This window comes from Macrosteles quadrilineatus, unplaced genomic scaffold, assembly GCF_028750875.1.
Source record: "Macrosteles quadrilineatus isolate MER2022 unplaced genomic scaffold, UCM_ALF_1.0 Scaffold_1__1_contigs__length_201487025, whole genome shotgun sequence".
In the NCBI taxonomy this organism is placed as follows: domain Eukaryota; kingdom Metazoa; phylum Arthropoda; class Insecta; order Hemiptera; family Cicadellidae; genus Macrosteles; species Macrosteles quadrilineatus.
Genome location: NW_026542594.1, coordinates 5,737,694 through 5,759,246, shown reverse-complemented (window position 1 = coordinate 5,759,246; position 21,553 = coordinate 5,737,694). Strand labels below are relative to the sequence as shown.

Sequence of the window (21,553 nt, the reverse complement as noted above, 5' to 3'; positions counted from 1 at the left end):
TGGGATTCTTTATACTGCGCTAAAATCTCTGATCCTAACACTGCTTATAAACATTTTCTTGGTATATTCATGTATCATTATGAATTGGCATTTCCCTTGGTAAAGACAAAGAGCAAGGAGATAACAACAACAAAAAGCTGGCTAACAAAAGGCATTATAATAGCAACTAAGAGTAGGTAATTATAACACTAATACAATAAATAATATATAGTTACTTACTTACTAGGTTGTCAGACACAAAACACTTGGAATCAGAGAGAATACGGATGAGTTTTTTTTCCAAAATGCGGACAAATTGAATTTTGGTTGAACTAAGACGTGAAATTTTGGGAGCGGTATGTATAAGTTGGTGAGGATGAAACAAGTTTTTCCTAACTTAATTCCAAACGCGTGGCAATTATATCCCTGCGGGATATAGGCTTTAGGGTTTGTTGAAAATTAAATTTTTGCCAACTAACACAGCAAACTACAAATTGATTTGCACGACTCCACTTAACAACTCACCCCACGCATAGGATGGTTGGAGACACACTGGTCACTGAGACAGACCCTTGGCTAGAAGCTTTCCCCACCACGTCGTAGGGCCGTTGGGTAAGTCGCCTACGTCTAATCAGCTGAAAACTTCGGAAAAGTTTCGGTTTCGAGATTCGATCACAAAGTTTCAAGATTCAAAAGTTTCGAAATTGAAGATTTTGGCAGTTTTATTTTTGAAACTACTGACATTTTTTTGTGCCATTGTTATTGTTTTTTAGCCTTAAATTTATTTTTAAGTAAATTTTATTCTGAACTTCAAAAGGTATCTTAAATACTATAACTGGTACAATTCAGTTTCACATCAATATTTACTAAATGCAAAAACAAATATTGACCACTGAATGTTCTAATTAATTTAATATTCATGTTTATGTTGGTGTTAGAAGTTTAATTATTTGTTTTGTTAGTTGTTTATAAAAAATTATTTTTGGGATTTAAGATTATCAGTCACATTCACATGTTTATGTTTTGTCATGGTCAGGAATTGATCTCTTTCAGTTTTGATTGCATACTTAACATTTTATGATTATGTGTATTTTTTGTAACCTTGACCTTTGTAACCAGCTAAGTAAAAAAGTTTCGCGTTTAGGTTTTGAGATTCGAGATTCGGGATTTGATTTTTTTAAAGTTTCGGTTTCGGTTTTGAGATTCGAAATTTCTGGTTTAGACCATCACTATTGCATCACATTCGGTACAAAAGAATGAAATTTAAATTTTGCTTGTCGCTTGTTTTGGGCGACACACCAAGCCTTAGTTGCAACCCAAACTTGAGCATAAATGGGGCCTAAGGTAAATATCAGGGGTATCCCAAGGGTTGGCAGCGCCCGGAGCAAACATGGTTGTGGCGCCCCCTCCCCCCCAGTAATAATAGTCGCATTCACATATTTTAATCAATTTTATGTATAGATAATGAGAAAAAAGTTATAAATGAACATAATATTTGTATTAGCAAGCCTATTCTTTAAATATAATAATCTTAAAATTTGGTTGTCCGGATGCAGATAATCTCCTAGGGAGGAATTTGGAAATCCATTAGCCTATGTCTTACTGGGATAATTATGAAGTACTTTTATTTAAGGACTGGTGGTCTTGGTTGTGTTACTTACTTTTTTTAAAGGTGAAAATCAATATGATTAGGCTCAATAATGGAGTGTATTTTAATATTTCATCAAGAATAATAGGCGAGCAGCATTAAACATTTTGGTTTATAAAATATTTCTTAGATAAGGGTAGGGACCTTAATAAAACACAACAATGAATCATAATAGGTAGTCTATAAATTGGAGAAAGTTTTACTGTTTAAAAAATACTTCTTACAACACAATTGAAATAAATAAAGATTATAAGGCGAAGTTAATAGCTGAGCAACCCTTCTGCATTCTTCTGTCATGATATCCTGAAACAAATAAACAATAACTCAAAATTGTTATCAGAACTAAGTAGAGAAAGGGGTGTCTTGTTAGCTTGGTGGTTAATTTACGTCCTTGGCTTTGCTGCAAGAGAAATTGAGATTTACTTAAAGGATCCTTGCACAAGGTGAGAGGATTCAACATAATTTTTCCATGGATATTGCACACACTTGCCCAGCACAGCACAAACCTGCTAACAGCAGGCTACTATTAAAATTAAAGTAAAGTAAAGTACTGTAGAACCAAATCAGATTACGCTCTTGTGTCCACCATAGCACTATAGAACACCAAAGAGCACTAAACGGTTTTCATAGTCTTTTATCAATTAAGAATTAAATGTATCCATTCAAATACATACAAATTATAACCCAGTGAATGATTGAAATACATGTCATGATGAAACCATACAGCGGTAGCCCAAGTACGGCTTCATCATATAAAATCATATGCTAGTTGGTCTGACCATACTGGGCAGGAGTAGAGTGGCCAGCTGTGCTGCGGTTAGCGTATATTCCGGCGCCGACCGCCAGGGGTAATGTGTAGTTACGGCGCACACCGCTGCAGCATCAAGCGCTAGCGACCGTTTCCATAACAACTTGGTAGTTGAGAGTAGTGTTGCCAACTTTGGAGGAATCCCCCAGAATTGGAGTTTATTGACTTATTTAATATTAAGCAATAAATTAATTTAAATGCCATCTTTTATTGTATTTTTTTTTTACATATATTTGTTATACTTTTGTAGTTTCATTACAATGATTCAAAGTTTTTCTTCATTAATCCATAATTTTAGGAAGTGGTTTATTGGAAGGTTTTGTTTTATATTTGCAAGGTCAAAATTAAATTTAACCAGGATGTCTAGTAGTCGGGGAAAACGGGAAAGTCAGGTATTAGTATTGAATTTCAAAATGGTCTGGAAAAGTTGGGATTTAGTCTTTATTTTGATATCAAAGTCGGTAAATTTCATGATTTACCGCTACTCAATCGCGCTAGACAACGATCACGTTTCCGTGATGGCGCAAGACGATGATGTGTCTACACGACCGCGGGAGATGTTCTTAAACCGCGACTGTGCTAGACGACGTTTTCATGACCACGGACCACGGGAAAAATGATCACGTCTTTTCTGCGATCGCGCAAGACGATTGTATATACGGCCGCTGAAGATGTTCACAATTTTGCCGCAATCGAGGACGACGATGACGTTTCATGACCACGGCATTCAATGATGATGTCTACACAGCCGCGGTAGATGTTCATGATTTTGACGCGATTGCAGAAGACGACAATAGCGATTAGTAATCATTTCGTTTGCAAGAGTGGTAGTGCTGGTAACAGCTGGCGAGTAGTCGACGACGACACTGAATCGAATACCGATAACTGATATCGAATGGCAAAAAGCTCTAGCGGCAGATCGCAAAACCTTTCTTTGACAGTCTATATTTACTCTATTGTCTATGACTATAGTATTACTCATCTACCATAGCCATAATGTTCTACCACTTCACCCAAACAAAAGAAAAAAATTAATTATTAAAGATTCACAAAATATCACAAATTATTCGTGAAATTAAAAACATAAACATAACTGTAAACAGACAGTTATCAATGAGTATCACAGTTTTTTGTTGCTGCTTAGTTCAAATTAGCTGTTTTCATAAATGAAAAAAAAAATAATAGTGCTGCATCCTGTTGGTAAATCTTATAACTTTTCATGCCTTTGCATATCATAGAACCAACCTTTTTAGTTGAAACAGCTGACTAAATTCTTTAATTCCATTTAAATATGAGTACTCATAAGGTTAACATGGGAAACTCTAGAGCCACTAAGGCGGAGCCCAAAAGGATTTTTGAGATAAAAATATGCCTATACCTATGTTAATCGTGAATGTGAGCTATCATCATGCCAAATTTGAGCCCAATCCATCCAGTAATTAACACGTGATTGAACTTCAAACACACAAACGAACAAACAAACACACAAACTTTCACATTTATAACATTAGTAAGATAGTAGCCTTTCTCATTTCACATGATCTGACAAGCACGGTGTCTCATCAAACTAGTATGATCGTTTTTGTTCAAGCTCCTACATATGAGCAATCGATGTATCTAAGGTTTAATTGGTGTTGGGGAAAAATAACTAATTTAATTCTGTGCTGGTATTAACATTTTTTTACCACAAAAAGATGTGAAACTACTTTATTGTTACCAGTTGTGTGGGGGCAATAAACTGTAAACAAATAACTTGATCTTTCCACATATTAAGACTGGTGTAGTTGTACAGCGTAAGTCTCCGGTTCCGAAGATAACGGATTCACATCCTGGAAATCACCATGACAATTTGATAGATGGCCACCCTGTGCGTTGCTCCTCATGAACGTTGGTGCGGCCATCTTTAAATGCCCTTACCCACCTGCGTAGGTACCATTCCGCCACTCATAATTTTCTCCCCGTACACTTCACTAATCTGTCAATGAATTTAAATGGCTTTCACACCTTTAGCACTTAAAAATCTAATTACCGGTACAGCGCAAACTTCACAGGCGACGGCAGTCTCAATTGGCGGCACAGTTTTGAATGCTCTAAACCGGATGTAAACACAGCCGATTTGTGCCGATTTCCAGCGCAGGCTTGCCAATACATCCACATACACAGCACAAATGTCCAAAATGCCAATCGCAGCACTGAAACGGAGAAATTTAAAAACAGTACTTACTTAAATAACATGCCTTGTATTATTCTGTCACCATGGGTAACTCTGAAACTTGAACAGTGCTGTAAGTTGATTAAAGTGTATTTTTTTCCAAATATAAAAACTTAACCGCCACAGCACATCATAAGTTAACACGATGACTGCTGAAAACAACGTACAGGCGCTCCCCAGTGGCGAGAGAAGCCCCGGCACGCAACCGAATCAGCGAACGCAATTGGCATTCAAATACTTCAGTCTGACGAATCACAAAAGAGCAGTGGTGACTGTGCTGCGTTACCCCGAGAGTGGATGTAGTTCACTGAAACACCCAAAGGTAGCAGCACTGCACGGATCCGTATCCAGTGTCTTTGTAATGTGGGTTGAAGAGATAAAATCCCCGAAACCGGGACAAAAGCATTGCCGGACAGGATTTTACGGGAAATTTTAGTACCAACCTACATCAAAGTAAAGCTCGCATTCTAAGCTGGCAGGCTGGCAACGATTATAACGTCTCCGTCTGAGGCTAAGCTCACATGACTCAATATATTTCTGTTGGTCTGGTGCCGACTTTTAATGTTAAACAAGGACTGAAAATGCTTTTTAATCATATTGATAACTTAGCCAAACTTACTTATCTTTATTGCTTTCGATTCTTTTCCAAGAAAATTTCTCTCCTTCTTATTTGGCCCCAAATAAGCAGACAACTTCATCAATATTGTTTACATGTGAAGTACTCTCATACATTAACACCAAACATTTGCAATGCTCCAAGCTTTACAAGAAAATTTACCTGGAACAAAAATAGGCAGTGTACATCATTCAGGCCTACTTCTTGTTAAAAGTAAAAACAGAATATAGAACTATAGCTCAAGGTAGGGCATACTTTCTTTGTACAAATATTTGGATTGGTAGATAAAAACTTAAAAACTCGAAGGCCACTGGTTCTCTCGGACCCAAGTGTCATTACCCAGGTGGAACTAATAAAGTGTGTTTTTTATTAAAACATTAATAGCTTAGGTAGTATAAAATAAAGCTTTCAAGTTTGATTTATAAAAATAAATATAGCCTATACAGTAGAACCTCAATTACTCAAACCTCAATATCTCGAATTCCTCAATTTCTCGATTTTTTTTTAAATCCCCTTGAAATCCACATTAATCATAATGTTAAAAGTACCTTTATAAGTCGAAGTTTCTAAATATTTAACCTCAATAAGTCGAATTTGAACAACTTTTGAACAGTAACATTCTACCTCTATAACTCGAATTTTCCCGTCATCGAGCCTCAGTAACTCGAAGTTTACCTATATAAGTCGAAGTTCGCATGAATGTGCCTCAATAATTCGAAGTTTTGCCTTAACAGTGCAAGTCAGTTGTGTCTTGATTCCTGTCGAGACGTGAAAATCGAACTTCCTGTGTTTGCTTCCCGTGTCTGTTTGGCTAGGCACTGATGTAGTCACTAGTCAGTGTAGTTTGCCCGTTTTGCCAAAGTAGATTCAGTAAATAACTACATTACGATGCATTTTGTTTAGTATTTCAATCACACTAGAATTTTCCCTTTAAATATTACTCTCTACAGTCTAAATACTTTTGTATGTACAGTATTGTACCTATTCAGTATTTTTGTTGTTACAGTAGCTTGTTTTTACAGTACATATAAAGAGTTTGACTAACGTTTGCTTTAAACAAGCATTATACACAGTAAATGTAGTTCCGTGTATGGATGATATATACTGTATTATTGTTTTGTACAATATTTAAACTATTTTTTTTTGTCATTTAACATGTTTTTTATGTACTTTATCAAACTTATTGCCAACTAATAAATACAGTACTTTATGTGTATTTAAATAGTTTTATTTTGCTTCCAAAGTTACTCCTCAGTAAGTATAAATACAGTTAGAGTTCGATTATAAATGTTTAACACGTATAAGTCGAGTTATAAAGGCCGTGACGTAACATCACTGTCAGACCCCAACACCTCAGTATCTCGAACTTTTTCAAATGGAACCTTCATAACTCGAACCTCACTAACTTGAAAAACTTGATAACTCAAATTTTTATCATAACCCCTTCAGATTCGAGATATTGAGGTCCTACTGTATATATATATAGTTTAAAATATAAATTAAGCTTTTTGTTGGTCGCAAAACATAAACAAATAAAAAGTAGAAGAAGGTTGCTTCTAATGTTATTCTTATGGGACGAATTTAAAAATGTATTTTGAGGGTTTTATAATTACTACTGAACGGAATCGTCTAAATTTTATGGTGTCTTTCCATTGGTGTCATAATTAAGATTCGTGCAATTTTTTAACACTATAGGTGCAACGGTTAGCTTGAGTTTTTTATGCGAACACTTACACACACACACACAGTTAAGCGGACAACTAATCCACGACTCCACTATACACAACACGATACATAGATGACATATTATTTTTTTTAATTTCTTTAGAAAGGTCTAGAGAATAATTGATAAATTTTGTGTTTTAAGGGTAAAAAATGAGAAAACCCCATTTTTTGGCCTAGGCCCCTTCTCTGCATAGAACTCATTAAAACCCGGTCCCATGGCCAGATCATGCTAGTTCGCGAACTCATTCAGATTTATCCCGCCTTACACCTTCAAACCGAATTTTCATTTGATTTTAGGTTATGAAAGAAACATAATACAAGGATATTTGCCTTTGCCAATTACAATCAATTGTAAGTATGGTGGGCTAATATGAAAAAAGTTGACCCATAGGCCTACTTGCCTAATTTGTAATTTTATTCATGTACTCAGGTATGTGTCACAATTTAATTTTCTTAGGTAGCCTACATGTTTTTTTGCCATAAGTTAACTGCATGGTTTGCTGCCTTGTTTACTGTGTGAAATTAACCTAACTTAAGTTTTGTGACGTTGCCTATTGTAAGTTATTTTATAGACTACTAAATTTCCATTCATACTTGGCTTAAAATACCTAATATGTCTTATCGTCGCCATTTCATTGAATAGTATTAACAGTATTGATGGTAGAATAAGTTAAAGGGTACAGTTTCTTAACTGGGCTACGCTAATTTTATTGAAACTATCGATTCGATTAGTAAACCTACATGCGATTTTTTCACCATTAGCAAGTTTGGTTGGTTAAGTTAGGTTATGATAATTTAATTTTATAATAAACTTAGATAGGTATATTTTAAAATATCTATTATTAATCAATATTTTTAATTCAATACTGTAGTTCAATAAAATATAATAACTTAAGTTAGCGTAGCCCAGTTAAGAAACTGTAGGCCTACCCAAGTTAAATCTCTTGGCTCAGTATTATCACGCTTACCATTTCTAAGGTTACACAAATGATACAAACTTGATAGCCTACTTATATCGAATATAGGCCTACTCGAATACTTAATACTCATTCAAATGAGTGTAGGACGTAAACTTAAGGGCTGCACTTTACGTTACGTCCTACACTCATTCGGATGAAAATATCGATCGATATATCGATTATTAGATAAGTTATATCATTTGGTTAGTTAGGTAAGGTTAACCTAACCTAACTAACCAAACGATATATCGAATGAAACAATCTAATAATCGATATTTTCATTCGAATGAGTGTAGGACGTAAAATAAAGTGCAGCCGTTGAATACATTCACTGATATTTTTATTAAGTTAATTGTTTAGGCCTGTCACAGGAAATCTGTAACTTGAGTCACAGCTACCTTAAGCTTAAGTAGGCTAGGCAACTGTACCTACTAACTTAACCTAATAACACTCAAGCAAATAATAGCCTACTGCATTTTGTTACTTTGAATAACAAGGCCTAGGAACAGGATTGGATTAAAACACAACTTACTGGATTTCAACACCTCAATAGTTTTGGAATTGTTTGATGTTTACAATTTATTAATAATTATTGTTCCTCTTCTTTATCTTCTGTCAACACCAGCTGGACTATTGACAAGATTCATTAATTTTCAATGCCGTTATCCTTCACTTCATTTTCATATCTTTTAACTTCTCACTATAAATATTTCTTGCATTTTCATTGTCATATAGCATGTAATTGTTGCCATTTCTCGTATAAAAATCTTTTAAAACATTTAAATAAATAAATGTTTAGGTTATAAATTACGATATCGCAAAATCGCAGTTGTCAGTACGGTCAATTACGAATAATTATCGTATCCTACCATAAAATATCGTATATATGGTAGACCTGACTGAAGCGAGCAGCTGATGCCATTCCCACAATGCAACATTCTCTTCAATTATAAGCTATGCCCCAAAATCAGGATTATAAGGTATGACTCAAAATCAGGATTATAAGCTATAGAACAGAATCGGAATTATAAGCTGCGCCACTATTTGACCATTATAAGTTGTGAAACTGAAAATGTGTCATACCTTATAACGTTTTAGAGAAATTGTGGCATAGCTTATAATTTTTCGTGAAAGTGTGGCATAGCTTATAACTGATTATAAGCTATGCCACATTTTCAACATTATAAGCTATGGAACAAATTCACGATTATAAGCTATGACATTATTAGCTATGACACCCCACGGCTCAGTGCGACCACTCTGCTTCAACAATTTGTCTTTCAGTTCATTCTGCCACTTCTGCTCAGTTCAGTTCAGTTCTGCTCTTCCTCCCACCTATACTACAACTTCTACAACGCAACGACTGACATGACAGGACTGTCGACTGTCGTCAGCTGCATAGGCCTGCCTCTTAAATTGTCAGTGTCAGTTGTCTTGTCTTGTCACTTGTCGCTTGTCGTCTTGCCATAACATTATTCAATTCTTTTTCTGTGTGATGATATCGGTTTACGGAAAGGGGTGGAATACTTACTTTTAAATTTAGTTTGTTTAGAATTAGGCCTAAATAAAGTTTTCCACCCCACCTAACTGATCAATATTCTAGGTGTGATAAGTATACAAGTTCTTTATCAGGTAAACTTACGAATAAAATAGGCTAGCTATCCTGGGCCTATTGATTTTTCAAACATTTTTAATTATTTACTGCTATAAATGGTTTCCTAAGGATAGACAGTTATTTTGTTCATTTACCCTACTCTAAGATGCTACGTTGTAATGTTTGGTTATAGTTTTTATACCATTAGTAGGTAGACCTAACTTAGCCTATTGAAAAATTCCATAAAACATTTCATAATCTCATTAGCCTAATTAGGTAAATACCCTAACTCCAAACAAAAACAACTAAGTTTAAGTAGAAAGGCATAAGTTAATAGGGGAGATAAAATCTGTAAGCCTACTTGACCTAGGCATTTACATTCATGATGATTAAATCCAAACCACTTAACTTAACCTAAATTAGCAGATCTAGGGCCTTACTTTAACCCTAGATCTGGCGGTCATTTTATTCACCAGTGGCGGGTATATTTTGGCGTTTTTGTAGTGGTATCATATATTTTGCCACAGAACATTTATTTGTGAATATAAGTACACACACATATATATATTTTCTGTTTCAGTGATAAATTTAGAATATAGGTAATAGGCCTAATATAAACATATTTTTTTCTTAGCAATGCGTTTAGGCGTAGTAGCAAAATTTTGGATTATGCAAATTAGAAATTTCAAAAGCAACCCACAAGAAAACTACAAAATAATTTTTTTACACATTTTATCTAAATGTAAGTTAAAGGTTGTGTGAAATATGGTTCCCTACGTAGAAATACCAATGTTTTTTAAATACTCATAAAATAAAATTATAAAAAAATAAATTCTACATACATAGCCTATTTTCTTTTTTGAAAAACTACCATAAGTTATTTCTTTTGGTCACGTAGGAAATAATAGAATTCATCAACAAAAAATAAAATGATACTGTGCAATAGGTAATAAAAGATCTTTTTGAAAATATATAGTTAAGTTATATTTAGTTGAATTCTAAAATTTCAGAGACATTTACGTTGAAATGTAAAATTTCGAAGATTTTTTTACAAAAACATAGTTTTTATGACATTTTTAAAAACAAATAAACTTTGTACAATCGACCTTATAGATTCAGAGGGAATTGTAGGGAATTTATTTTAGTTTCAGAATATGTACTAATATTGTATACAATTTAATTGACAATCACCAAAAACAGCTGTTTTTGTAGTCAGGTGACCAAAACTTTCCACCGCCAAAATCTATTTTGAACTCTCTAGTTTTTCAAACTATGTTTCTCGTTAAATAATACTCACTCAATAATGTTTTATGCATGAAAATGAATCCTCAGAATCTCATCTTTCTAATGGTTTCCTATAAGATTTATTGTGTTTTAAAACGGCTTTCATATTTTAATAATAGAAAAACCCGACCCATGTCCTCTTGGTCTATAATAGACCAGCGCCACTGAGAACTCACGTTTTAGTGGTCGAAAATTGACCAGCGCCAGATAGAGGGTTAAGTAAGTTAATGTTTTAGTAACTTAACTCAGCCTACACTTAAGTTACAGTAACTTATTTTCCACTCTCACAGAAAAAGAGATGCACTTAAAAATACAAAAAAATTATTAGTCTACATCGTAACTTAAACTCTCTGAGGTAAGTTAGTCTATTTATTTCTTAAACTAGGGAATGGGTAACTTAATTCTGAGCAATTACTTGGTCAACCCCTTTTTTTATATTTTACTACGGTCATTTTTTAAGAACCAATGTTCTTAGAAAACAAGAAACATATAATACAAGCCCCGCAAGGTTAGGTTAGGTTAATTCACGCGATGACAGTGGCTTGCGGGAGACGCGCGGAACGCCAGTTGTGACGGTAACGTTATGTTAGGTTACTTGAATACTTGTCTTCTACATCGTTGACCGACATGTCGGATAGATTGCGTCATGTTACTACTATTTACATATATACTAAACACTATAAAAACCATTAAAAATATTTACATATACTTTCATGGCGGACGTGTCACGTTACAAAAAGGGGTTCGTTTTCCAACTCATGCAAGGCGTACTTAATTGCCTATTCAGCAGTCCATCAGGAATCACACAATTAAAGTCTGGCAGGTCCATGTCACGCACTCGCTTAGGCAAGGTGTTGAAGACCCTAATTGCCGAACGCAGGTAACTCCTCATCGTCTGTGCAAGTCGGCTCCGAGGCATGTCAAGGTCTGGGGCTCTGCGGGTATTGTGGGTGTGGACCTGCCAAAGAGTCCCACCTTGTCTTTGAAGTACAAGGATGTCGAGGATATACTGGCTGAATACAGTGAGCACCCTATGCCGGATGAATATAGGGCGGCAGTGCTGCTTGTAGCCAGCAGATGACACTATCCTCATGGCTTTCTTCTGGAGCAGTAGGATGTCATGGGCTGCTGTAGAATGGCCCCATAGGACAAGGCCGTACGACACATGGCTGTGGAAGAGGGCGTGATAGACCATCAGCAGAGAGGGTTGACTTAAAGTAGGGCGAAGTCTTCTTAGTAGGTAAGTAACTCTAGATAGTCTGACACATACCGTCTATGTGATGCCTCCAATTTAACCTGGGGTCGAGCCAGAAGCCCAGGAGTTTTACAGCCTCATCTTCCACAGCAGGTTTTAGGGTACACAGGATGGTCTGTGTCTTGTCCTCATTCACCTTGAGCCTATTGGCGGCAAACCAGCTCTTCGCTTCTTCCAGTTGAACAGTAGCTTCTCCACGGAGATCCTCTAGGTCTTTCCCTCTAGAGAACAGAGTAGTATCATCAGCAAACAGCAGAGTACGGTTGTTAAGTGAGAGGTCATTGATCATGATAGTGAAGAGCACCGGCCCCAGCACCGAGCCCTGCGGCACGCCGTGAGGTATGCTGCCAACACTGGAAGAGGCACCTCTCAAAGTGACATACTGTTTGCGGTCACTCAGGTATTCAGTCAGTGAGCCAATTACTGCGCCACCCACCCCATACCTACTCAGTTTAGTAAGAATGATTTTGTGAATTACGACATCGAATGCCTTGCTCAAGTCACACAAACTTAGCAGGACAGACTCACCCTCCTCAAAAGCACTGGAAATGACGTCAACAAGGCTTAAAAGTGCAGAAGTGGTCGAGTGTTTACCTCTGAATCCGTGTTGGGCTTCCGTCAGAATGGCATTCTTCCAAGTAGGCTATTAGTTGTTTCTTCATAATGGTCTCTATCACCTTGGAGAAAGATGGTAGGATAGATGTCGGTCTGAAGTTGGACAGGAGTGAAGGGTCCCCTTTCTTGTAGATGGGTATCGTCCGGGCTATTTTTAAATTATCAGGAAACATACCCTTATCTAGGCAAAGATTGATCAGATCTGTAAGAGGTGGTGCAATTAAGTCTATTACAGATTTTAAGATATTAGTTGACACTCCATTTACATCTTGACTTGCCGAGGCTTTGAATTTCTTAACGGTAGAGATAATTTCATTGACACTCACCTTCGTCCAGCAGTTAAAGTTGTGTATTCGGGTGAGATCCTTAACCGAATCCAGGGGGTCTGTCTGCAACACGGGTATATTTGTGATAAGTTCATCTGCTACATTTAAAAAATATGTGTTGAAATCATCAGGGGTGGCCAGAACTTCAGGGCCAGGACAAGGAGACCTGCAATCATTCACAATGTCCCATGCATCCTTGCAAGGGTTGGGAGCGTTGAGGATTTTATCTGCATTAAACTTTCTCTTTGCATCCCTGACCTTAACACCATAGTCACACTTAATTCTACAGTATAGTAAGTAATATCTCTGCCTGATATTGTCATCTATTGCGCCCTTAAAATGATCATGAACAAGTAGCATGAGCTGTTGTAGCCTACCCAGGTCAGGGGTGTACCAATCCTTTGAACCTTTGGTGTCTTTGTGGTTTTTACCGGGAGAACTAGACATTGGCTTGGGCCGACTAATTTTAGGTGGATATACAACGTTAAATTTATCACAAAAAGTCTCAGTAAAAGCTGCAAAAGCAAGTTTGGGGTCAGAAATTGTTTTCAGGAAAATCCAGTTTACAGCAGATAATTCACTCCTAAGCAAGGGAAGCAGATCCATGTTTATTGTTCGCTTAACAACAGAGTATTTATCTATCCAGGAGGAGGAAGGGCTTACCTTGGTAGTCTTGACTGTGAGTACCACCGCACTGTCGTGGTCAGCAATATGAGGCCTTACCACCTCCGCCTCAATGTCCCATGAGTTGTAATTGCTTGCTACAGCATCCAGACAAGCCTCCCCTCATGTTGGAAGCCTCGTGAGAATGTAAAGTCCATAGCTGCGAAGAAGATTCACAAAGGCAAACTCCTCGGGTGAGGGTTTCTCCAAGTGCACATTAAAATCCCCACAGATAACTATGCTGTTTTTGCCAGACATAGATATGTGATCAAGGCATAGTTCAAGTTGGGAAAGGAAAACTTTAAAGTCACTGGCAGGAGATCTGTAGACTGACAACAATACTGTCTTAGTACTTAATATTATTTATTTTTTTTATTTAAAAAAAAGAGGTTGGCGGCCTCTTTTAACCTTGCATTTGCCCGTCCACATAGACTTAGCACAGGGTACACAGGATGGTCTGTGTCTTGTCCTCATTCACCTTGAGCCTATTGGCGGCAAACCAGCTCTTCGCTTCTTCCAGTTGAACAGTAGCTTCTCCACGGAGATCCTCTAGGTCTTTCCCTCTAGAGAATACAATGGCCCATCGAAACCCATTTTATAATTTTTGTGTAGGACAATATTTCTATAGCCGTGGCTTCAAAAAAAGTTCTTCACAAAAATCACTAAAGTCTATTGGTTTACAGTTAGGCCTGAAAATGTTAGATGCATAGATAGCAGTGCCACCGTTTTTATGAGTTTTACGGCAGTAGATATTTACAAGTGTTAGGTTATTCATAGTCCTATAAAAATCATGTTCACTGTCCTCTAACCAATGTTCAGCAATACACAAAAAATCACAACTTACCTCATCAATAAAGACAGATATGAGGTCACATTTATTTCTAAGTTCAATGTCTTAGAAGTGATACATCTTTGTCGTTGAGTGATACAATTTAGGTTGGGTTAGGTTAGGTTAATTCATAACCTAGCCTAACCTAACATAACGGTACTGTCACAACTGGCCTTCCGCATGTCTCCCGCTCTGTTATCACGTGGACTTTGAACCTTCTTATCGTTCGGAAACCTGTACGATGGCCTTGCGGGGCTTGAAATATAGGCTATGTTTCTTGTTTTCTGAGAACATCCTTATGACCGTAGTAAAATATGAAAAAGTTTGGGTTTGACCAAGTAACTTAATTGCTCAGAATTACCATATAATGTAGGCCTAAGTAAGTTTAAGGCCTAGCTTTAGTTAAGTTATAGCATAGATAAAACATACTCCCTTAGTAGATTTCTCATCCTTATGGAACAGCTGAAGACAATTTTATTGTTAGTTCTGTACGGTTTATGTAGAGGTCGTGTTTTGTTTACAATTTGTTTCCCGTTATTACAGCCATTTAAAACCTTGTTTAACCAAATAATACAATCTAATCATAAACAATAACTTGTCCCCTAGTTATATAACCAAACAGTAAAGCACAAATCAAGAAATTAACCCTAAAATAATGGAAACAAAGTTTCATCGACACTAGCGCCTTTGTGTCACGTACATGAACTAGACACGAAAAACGTGCTTCAAAATTTACAATGGGATGAGAAGTCTACTTGCGTTGGTTAGTCTATGATTATAGGTTTCACTTCTAAGTTATTAGGTCTATGAAATTTAATTGTAGCCAATTCATTTTGGAATGGGTTAATTGTTTTCAGTCGAGGCTAACTTAAGTCTTATTTCCAATTCTAACATATATTCAAGACTATATGTAAACCACCTAAAATAGACTCATCCCAGCCTAACTTACTCCTGGCAGATTTAAGGTCTCTCGCAATAATGAGCTTCATCTTACACTCATCCTTCATTCAAATTTGGGTTAAAATACGCACATAGAGGCGTTCCCATCTTAAATAATTGATTGATTGTATTTTTATTCATGGGTTCATTTTATAAAAAGCAAAAGAAAATATATTAACCTAGGATATAAAGTTAGGTGTTTTACATCTTCAGTGAGATCTTTGTTTGTAGAATGGATCCATTTGTAATCACCCCTCCAGAAAGAGCCAGATTTGAAAGCCAGTTCAATGCTCTTAGACCAATTAATGGGATTGTCACCGGTGATCAAGCCAAAGGGTTCTTCTTGCAGTCACAACTGCCAATGCCTATACTCGGAGCCATTTGGTAAGTCTGTTTTTTTTGTTTTTACTTGTTTATTTTTTGTTAAACTCATTAAGTTAATACATTTTTAAGCCCCGTTCACACGGAGCGAGTTTACAAGCTACACGCCAGCGTGTAAGAAGCCAGCAAGTTTTTGAGTGCGCTTGTATTCGTTTACTTGATGCTATTTCTACTTGCTAAGTAGCTGGCTTCCAGACCACTTGGGTGTGTTTTAATTGTGAAATCTTTCTGGTTAAGTTGGTTTTGTTTTGGTGTTTGTGTACATTTAAAATGAAGTGGACTGTGGCAAACATATCGGTGTTTATAAAAGTGTAGGTAACTTAACTACCAAAAGTTCCCTGGCGTGTGGAATATCAAAGATAAATACCCCCGCCGCAGCATACCTGCCGACTAAGCGAATTTCCATTTGTCTGAACTGATTTTCAATTTAAATCTATTTAAATAACATTAGGTTTAACAAGTACCTAGGTTTGCTGCTACAAGAAAACTAATTAAGCGAGTTTTTTTAGTAAAATATTAATAGCTTAGTATAAAAGAAATAAATTGGCCAAGTTTAATCCAAATTTATCAATAAACAAGCAAACTACATCATTTTACAATATTCTCTATAAGAATAACATGGGAATTTTAAATTTACAATTTTTGGAATTTTCTCCGTTACCAATAACCGTACAAAAACACTTTGATATACTAAATTATTTGCTTTTTTAAGCTCTTTAACAAGGTCTAGAGAGAAATTGAGAAATTTTGTGTTTTGAGGGTCAAAAATGAGAAAAACCATTTTTACCCCATAAAAGTCCCCGTAAAACACTGTTCCCATGGTCCGATCATGCTGGTTCGCGAACTCATTCAAGTTTATACCGCCTTACACCTTCAAACCAAATTTCATCAAAATCGGACAAAAATTACTCAAGTTATCGCGTTCACGGACGTATATATATATATATATATATATATATAGATTTAAGTATGACACCTTTCGAGCACCTAACGGCTCGCTACGCCACCTTTTCGGGACCTGCAAGTCCCCGAGTCAGGTCCTCAAAAGGTCTATTTTCAGTCACAAAAACGACATTTTGAGGACTCTGTATATCCTGTCACGATGCTTTTTACTTTTTGAGGACTTATACTATTTGGCGTAACTGCTCGCCACGCCACCTTTTCGGGACCTGGAAGTCCCCAAGGCTAGGTCCTCAAAAGGTATATTTTAAGTTATGAAAACGTCATTTTGAGGACTAGAGTATCCTGTCATTGCGCTTTTTACTTTTTGAGGACTTAATAAACAATATTGCGAAAACACATTTCAAGGACCTCAGTAGTTAATTACGGTACGACCTTCTCATCACCTGGAAGTCCTCAAGTCAAGTCTTATTAGTCTAGAAAACTGTTTAGGGCGCTTAATATCATTTAAGAATATAACATGTCAAGCACATGCTATGTCAAGAGTTGTATGTATTCAAAAGGATGGGATAGGTGTTTGAAACGTGAATTGTGTGAGGAATTGAGGTATTATGTTACTAATAATCTTGGAAATGTGCTTTATCCTGAGCATGTTTTGGAGAACTAATATACTGCTGCTATTCTTAAGGAGTCTACTAGGAAGCTGATTGCAATTTAAATATACTTGTATATTATTTTTTTGTTATATTCCCGTGTGAAGAACACACTGAATGTGGCGTAATATTGTGGGTTATTTGTGACTTAATGAACTTTCAAAGTTATTTTATAAATTTTAAGTAACATTATAATAATTTATCTACATATTAAGAATAATAGTAATAAACCCATTATAACTATTCCTATTATTACAAAAAAGGTTGTGTACAACTCAGGCATCTACCCTATTTTATGTACTTTTTTATTTTGCTATTTATATGTATGATAACAACCATGCCTTTCAGCTATATTTGATTATAAGTTTATTATCTATACTTATTTAATACGCAAGCAGGATTTTTGTAACAATTACTTCTCCGAAACTACTGAACCGATTGACATGTTTTTGGTGTCATTGGAAAGAGCGTAACGTGGAGTTGTGCAGGATACTTTCTTTTTAGGTAAATAATTAGGGAGTGAGGCCCTTGGGCCCTTTAAAGTTTCGTATTTCTCCATAAGATTAACATGGGAAACAAACATTGTTTTGAAACTCCAGCTGTTGTCAGAAATTAAAAATTACATTTGCTTTGATATTTAAATGAAAACAACCAGAACTGTCAAATGCCTGAAGAAGAACACATGTTGTTAAATGTAAACAGTCAATGCATAAATTATCTATGTTGTATTAAAAATGTGTATAGTTTTGGATGTTGGTTTATGTTTAATGATATAAGTTATTAATTATTTAATTTTTATTTTAAGGATTTGGGATATGAGTATGCCTATGATAAATAACTCCATTTCAGGGTTCTGCCAGTTTTTACCTAACTCTGTTCTGTAGAATTTAAAGTAGCCTACACCCTACACCTACAAATTGGCTAAATAACTTAGGTATGGTACATTATAAAAGCTAACAGCCTTTTTACGTTGACTTAAATTGTTAGCTTACCTTTTCCCATCCATGGACAGTTTGATAGTTAAATATTAACCCTTTAAACTGAAATAGGACTGTTATGTAAAATGTGAGTATTTTTATCAGTTAATAATCTTTTGGTTTACTCTTTTAAAATCATCGGAAATTATGACTGTTTTTAGTTTTCAAACAAGTAATTTGTTTATTTGTAACTCATCAACTCCTGTACTTATTTGAAATTGCTCGATTTCGAGCAACATGTACACTAGTATATATAAAATACGTGAAGCCGTTTTTTGTTAACGTAACTCCTCCCTTTTTTCTGGACCAATTTCAACGTTTAAGGTGTCAAAAGATTCGTCTCAAAATGTAGTTTTGCAATAAGGTTTTAAAATGCCTACTCTTAAATGCTTGAGACCTTCTCAAATGTCGGGTTTTCCCCATAATAAATACACAGAACAAAATTAAAAACAAAAACAGCTGTTTATAAAAAGAAACTCGTTAGCTTTTTGGGAGTAAATATTAATGTTTGTAATATTCAGTAGGTTAATACCAAGTTAAACAGTTAAATCAGTTTTGTTGGATGAACAGAAAATGCCTCAAGTTCAATGAAGAAACATTGAAAACGGGAGGAGGAGAAAATGAATAATAAAATATCTTATGTTCTTATATAAGATGATGTGGGGCACATAAGGCCTACTGTGACTGACAGACAACACGTCAAAATACGTTAACAAACTTTCAACGGTGTTGCTGCATTAGCCTATTCAAAGCAGATTATGGCTGTCCAGTTGGTAACCCAGAGTTTGTGGGTAAAAAATTAAGCACATGAAATGGTTGATATCACCCAACTTTTCAGGATTCTCTAGGGAGAAAATTTGTTTGATTAGAGGGAAGTCTCAAATCAAAGAAATAAAATTACCCAAACTTAAATTACTTAACACAGGCTATCAGTAAGGCAACAGTTTTCATCAATTCTCAAAGCTGGAAAAACTTTGTTGTAACATGTTAACTTGAATTGAAGCAGATCGTTTAGCCATAGATTAAACATACTCCCGTTTAGCATTCATTAGAAGTTATCAGTTAAAACTGAGAGCAGAAATAATGTAGTTGAACCTTACGACGTAAATAGAGATATTTAAAATTAGTTTCTAACAAGTGTTTAAATAACTGTAAGATGTAACTAGAATTACTCAAATTTAAGCATAACGTTTTCCTTGGAGATATGTTTTATACTATGCGGCTCATTAAGCCACACGGGTTCTCTAGTATACTATTAAAAGTGTGTCTTGACGTTTTAGGCAATATTTGACTAATTTTGACATTTTGTACATTGTCCTGGTAGAGCTGCCGCTTCAGACCAACTTTGAAAGTTTTAATTATCCGAAAAGATTAGTTTCTGTGTCGATCTATATGTGTTTGGACCTGCACTATATGTATGCATGCAATTGGTCGGGTAGAAGACTATATAAGGCCGACATTCCTTAGACACAGCTGTTAATTAATAGCCCATACAGCTAATGGCAACTAAAGGACGAATATATACGAATTGGTCTATTTATCAGGATAGTACTGCGTGAGATAATAAATCCAAACCAAGTGAGATTAAAAACGGTTTTTCTTACATAACGGGTTTAATTAACCGCAATGTGCAATAATGTGTAACCGTAAATGAAATTACATAACTAAGCATCATCCAGGTCAGGAACCAGAGATTCTTGTGTATAAAATTGTTCTTGAGTTTTAATAACCGTGAAGAAGATCTTGAATCAGTGTTGTATATGGCTGGGAAACTTAGGGTGTTGAAAATGTCTGGAACCAACATTATATCTGGTGAGTGGTTAAAGAAAAACAACTGATATTTTGTGTACGGATATACTATGGTTTTACCTATCTTTCGGTGCCTTATGAAATTTTTTACCACTTATAGGGAACGTCCTGTGGAGGATGCAGTATAAAGTTTTAATGGGAGCCTATGGTAAATGATACATCATTTTAAAGGCCATTTTTTTCTGAGTAAGGAGCCGCAAGTTTCATCTCAAAAGGACCACCCTAGCAAAAATGGCGACTGTTTGAAATTAAAAAACCCACTTATAGGGAACGTTCTGTGGAGGATGCAGTAAAAAGTTATAATGGAAGCCTATGGTAAATGATACATCATTTTAAAGGCCATTTATTTCTGAGTAAGGAGCCACAAGTTTCATCTCAAAAGGACCACCCTAGCGAAAATGGCGACTGTTTGAAGTTTTTGAAAATAATTGAAAGCTAAATTGGTATTTCTGTTAAAATAAGTTTAGTAAAACAACACAAACAATTCAGTTAAATGGTTTTTTTTTCAGTCATTTTTCAGTTCACCACGTGATAAACTACTGTACTTCGTAATTGGCTTGTAATAGCATTTAAAGGAAACAAATACGGACCATTTAAATAGCAATGTTTTTTAAATTACAAACAGTCGCCATTTTTGCTAGGGTGGTCCTTTTGAGATGAAACTTGTGGCTCCTTACTCAGAAAAAAATTGCCTTTAAAATGATGTATCATTTACCATAGGCTTCCATTAAAACTTTTTACTGCATCCTCCACAGGACGTTCCCTATAAGTGGTAAAAAATTTCATAAGGCACCGAAAGATAGGTAAAACCATAGTATATCCGTACACAAAATATCAGTTGTTTTTCTTTAACCACTCACCAGATATAATGTTGGTTCCAGACATTTTCAACACCCTGTATTTACTGAATCATCGTCGCCAATAGCTTACAAACAAGATTTCCACTCATTGACGGCCCTTCAACGGCGGTTGTGTACAGAGTAAAGTAAAAAATCACAACTGCAGTGGGTGATTGTAACATAGGTTTACATATGATGCTAAACTCGCTTTTCCAATGTGTCACTTTCTGTTTGTTCTCACCGTCACCGCTATGTGATGCAATCGCTGAACTATACAGCCAATAGGTCCACAGCCCATCTCTTGGGTACGTAGGCCTACCCAATTATTATAACAACCTTTTCGAAGACGATTCCTGATACCGGTACTTTTCTCCTTGAATACACGGCCTACTTACTTAGGAAATAAAATTATAAACGTCCAAAAACTCAACATTGTGTGATTTTTGTCTCATTTCCTTCTAATGTTTACTAAATATACAAATCTTTGTTTAGAGAATACGTCATCTATTAAATAAAAAAATGTTGTTTGGATAAGTTTGTTT

At 35.7% G+C, this 21,553-nt stretch overlaps 1 protein-coding gene and 1 long non-coding RNA gene across 10 annotated transcripts in view; one reads left to right on the top strand and one right to left on the bottom strand.

The window, feature by feature from the left end:
* Positions 1 to 1,803: 1,803 nt before the first annotated feature.
* Positions 1,804 to 8,595, bottom strand: LOC128982758 (uncharacterized). 4 transcript variants are annotated; one of them, XR_008489724.1, is made up of 3 exons: positions 8,524 to 8,595; positions 5,267 to 5,425; positions 1,804 to 1,930 (listed from the first exon to the last, which is right to left on the bottom strand). It is a non-coding gene; the product is annotated as an uncharacterized LOC128982758 (long non-coding RNA). The 4 variants fall into 4 exon arrangements; XR_008489723.1 differs by lacking the exon at positions 8,524 to 8,595 and adding an exon at positions 8,480 to 8,506; XR_008489725.1 differs by lacking the exon at positions 8,524 to 8,595 and adding an exon at positions 8,376 to 8,467.
* A 792-nt stretch (positions 8,596 to 9,387) lies between these two features.
* Positions 9,388 to 21,553, top strand: part of LOC128987275 (intersectin-1) — a 117,861-nt gene continuing 105,695 nt past the window's right edge. For 4 of the 6 annotated variants that reach the window (XM_054408070.1, XM_054408075.1, XM_054408062.1 and 1 more), the window contains exons 1-2: positions 9,388 to 9,579; positions 15,684 to 15,836. In XM_054408070.1, the coding sequence (XP_054264045.1) occupies positions 15,685 to 15,836 (152 nt within the window). In that variant the 5' untranslated portion in view covers positions 9,388 to 9,579; position 15,684. Of the gene's footprint in view, positions 9,580 to 11,128; positions 11,181 to 15,683; positions 15,837 to 21,553 lie in introns of those variants that run through there. The other 2 variants (XM_054408047.1, XM_054408054.1) reach the window with 2 other exon arrangements.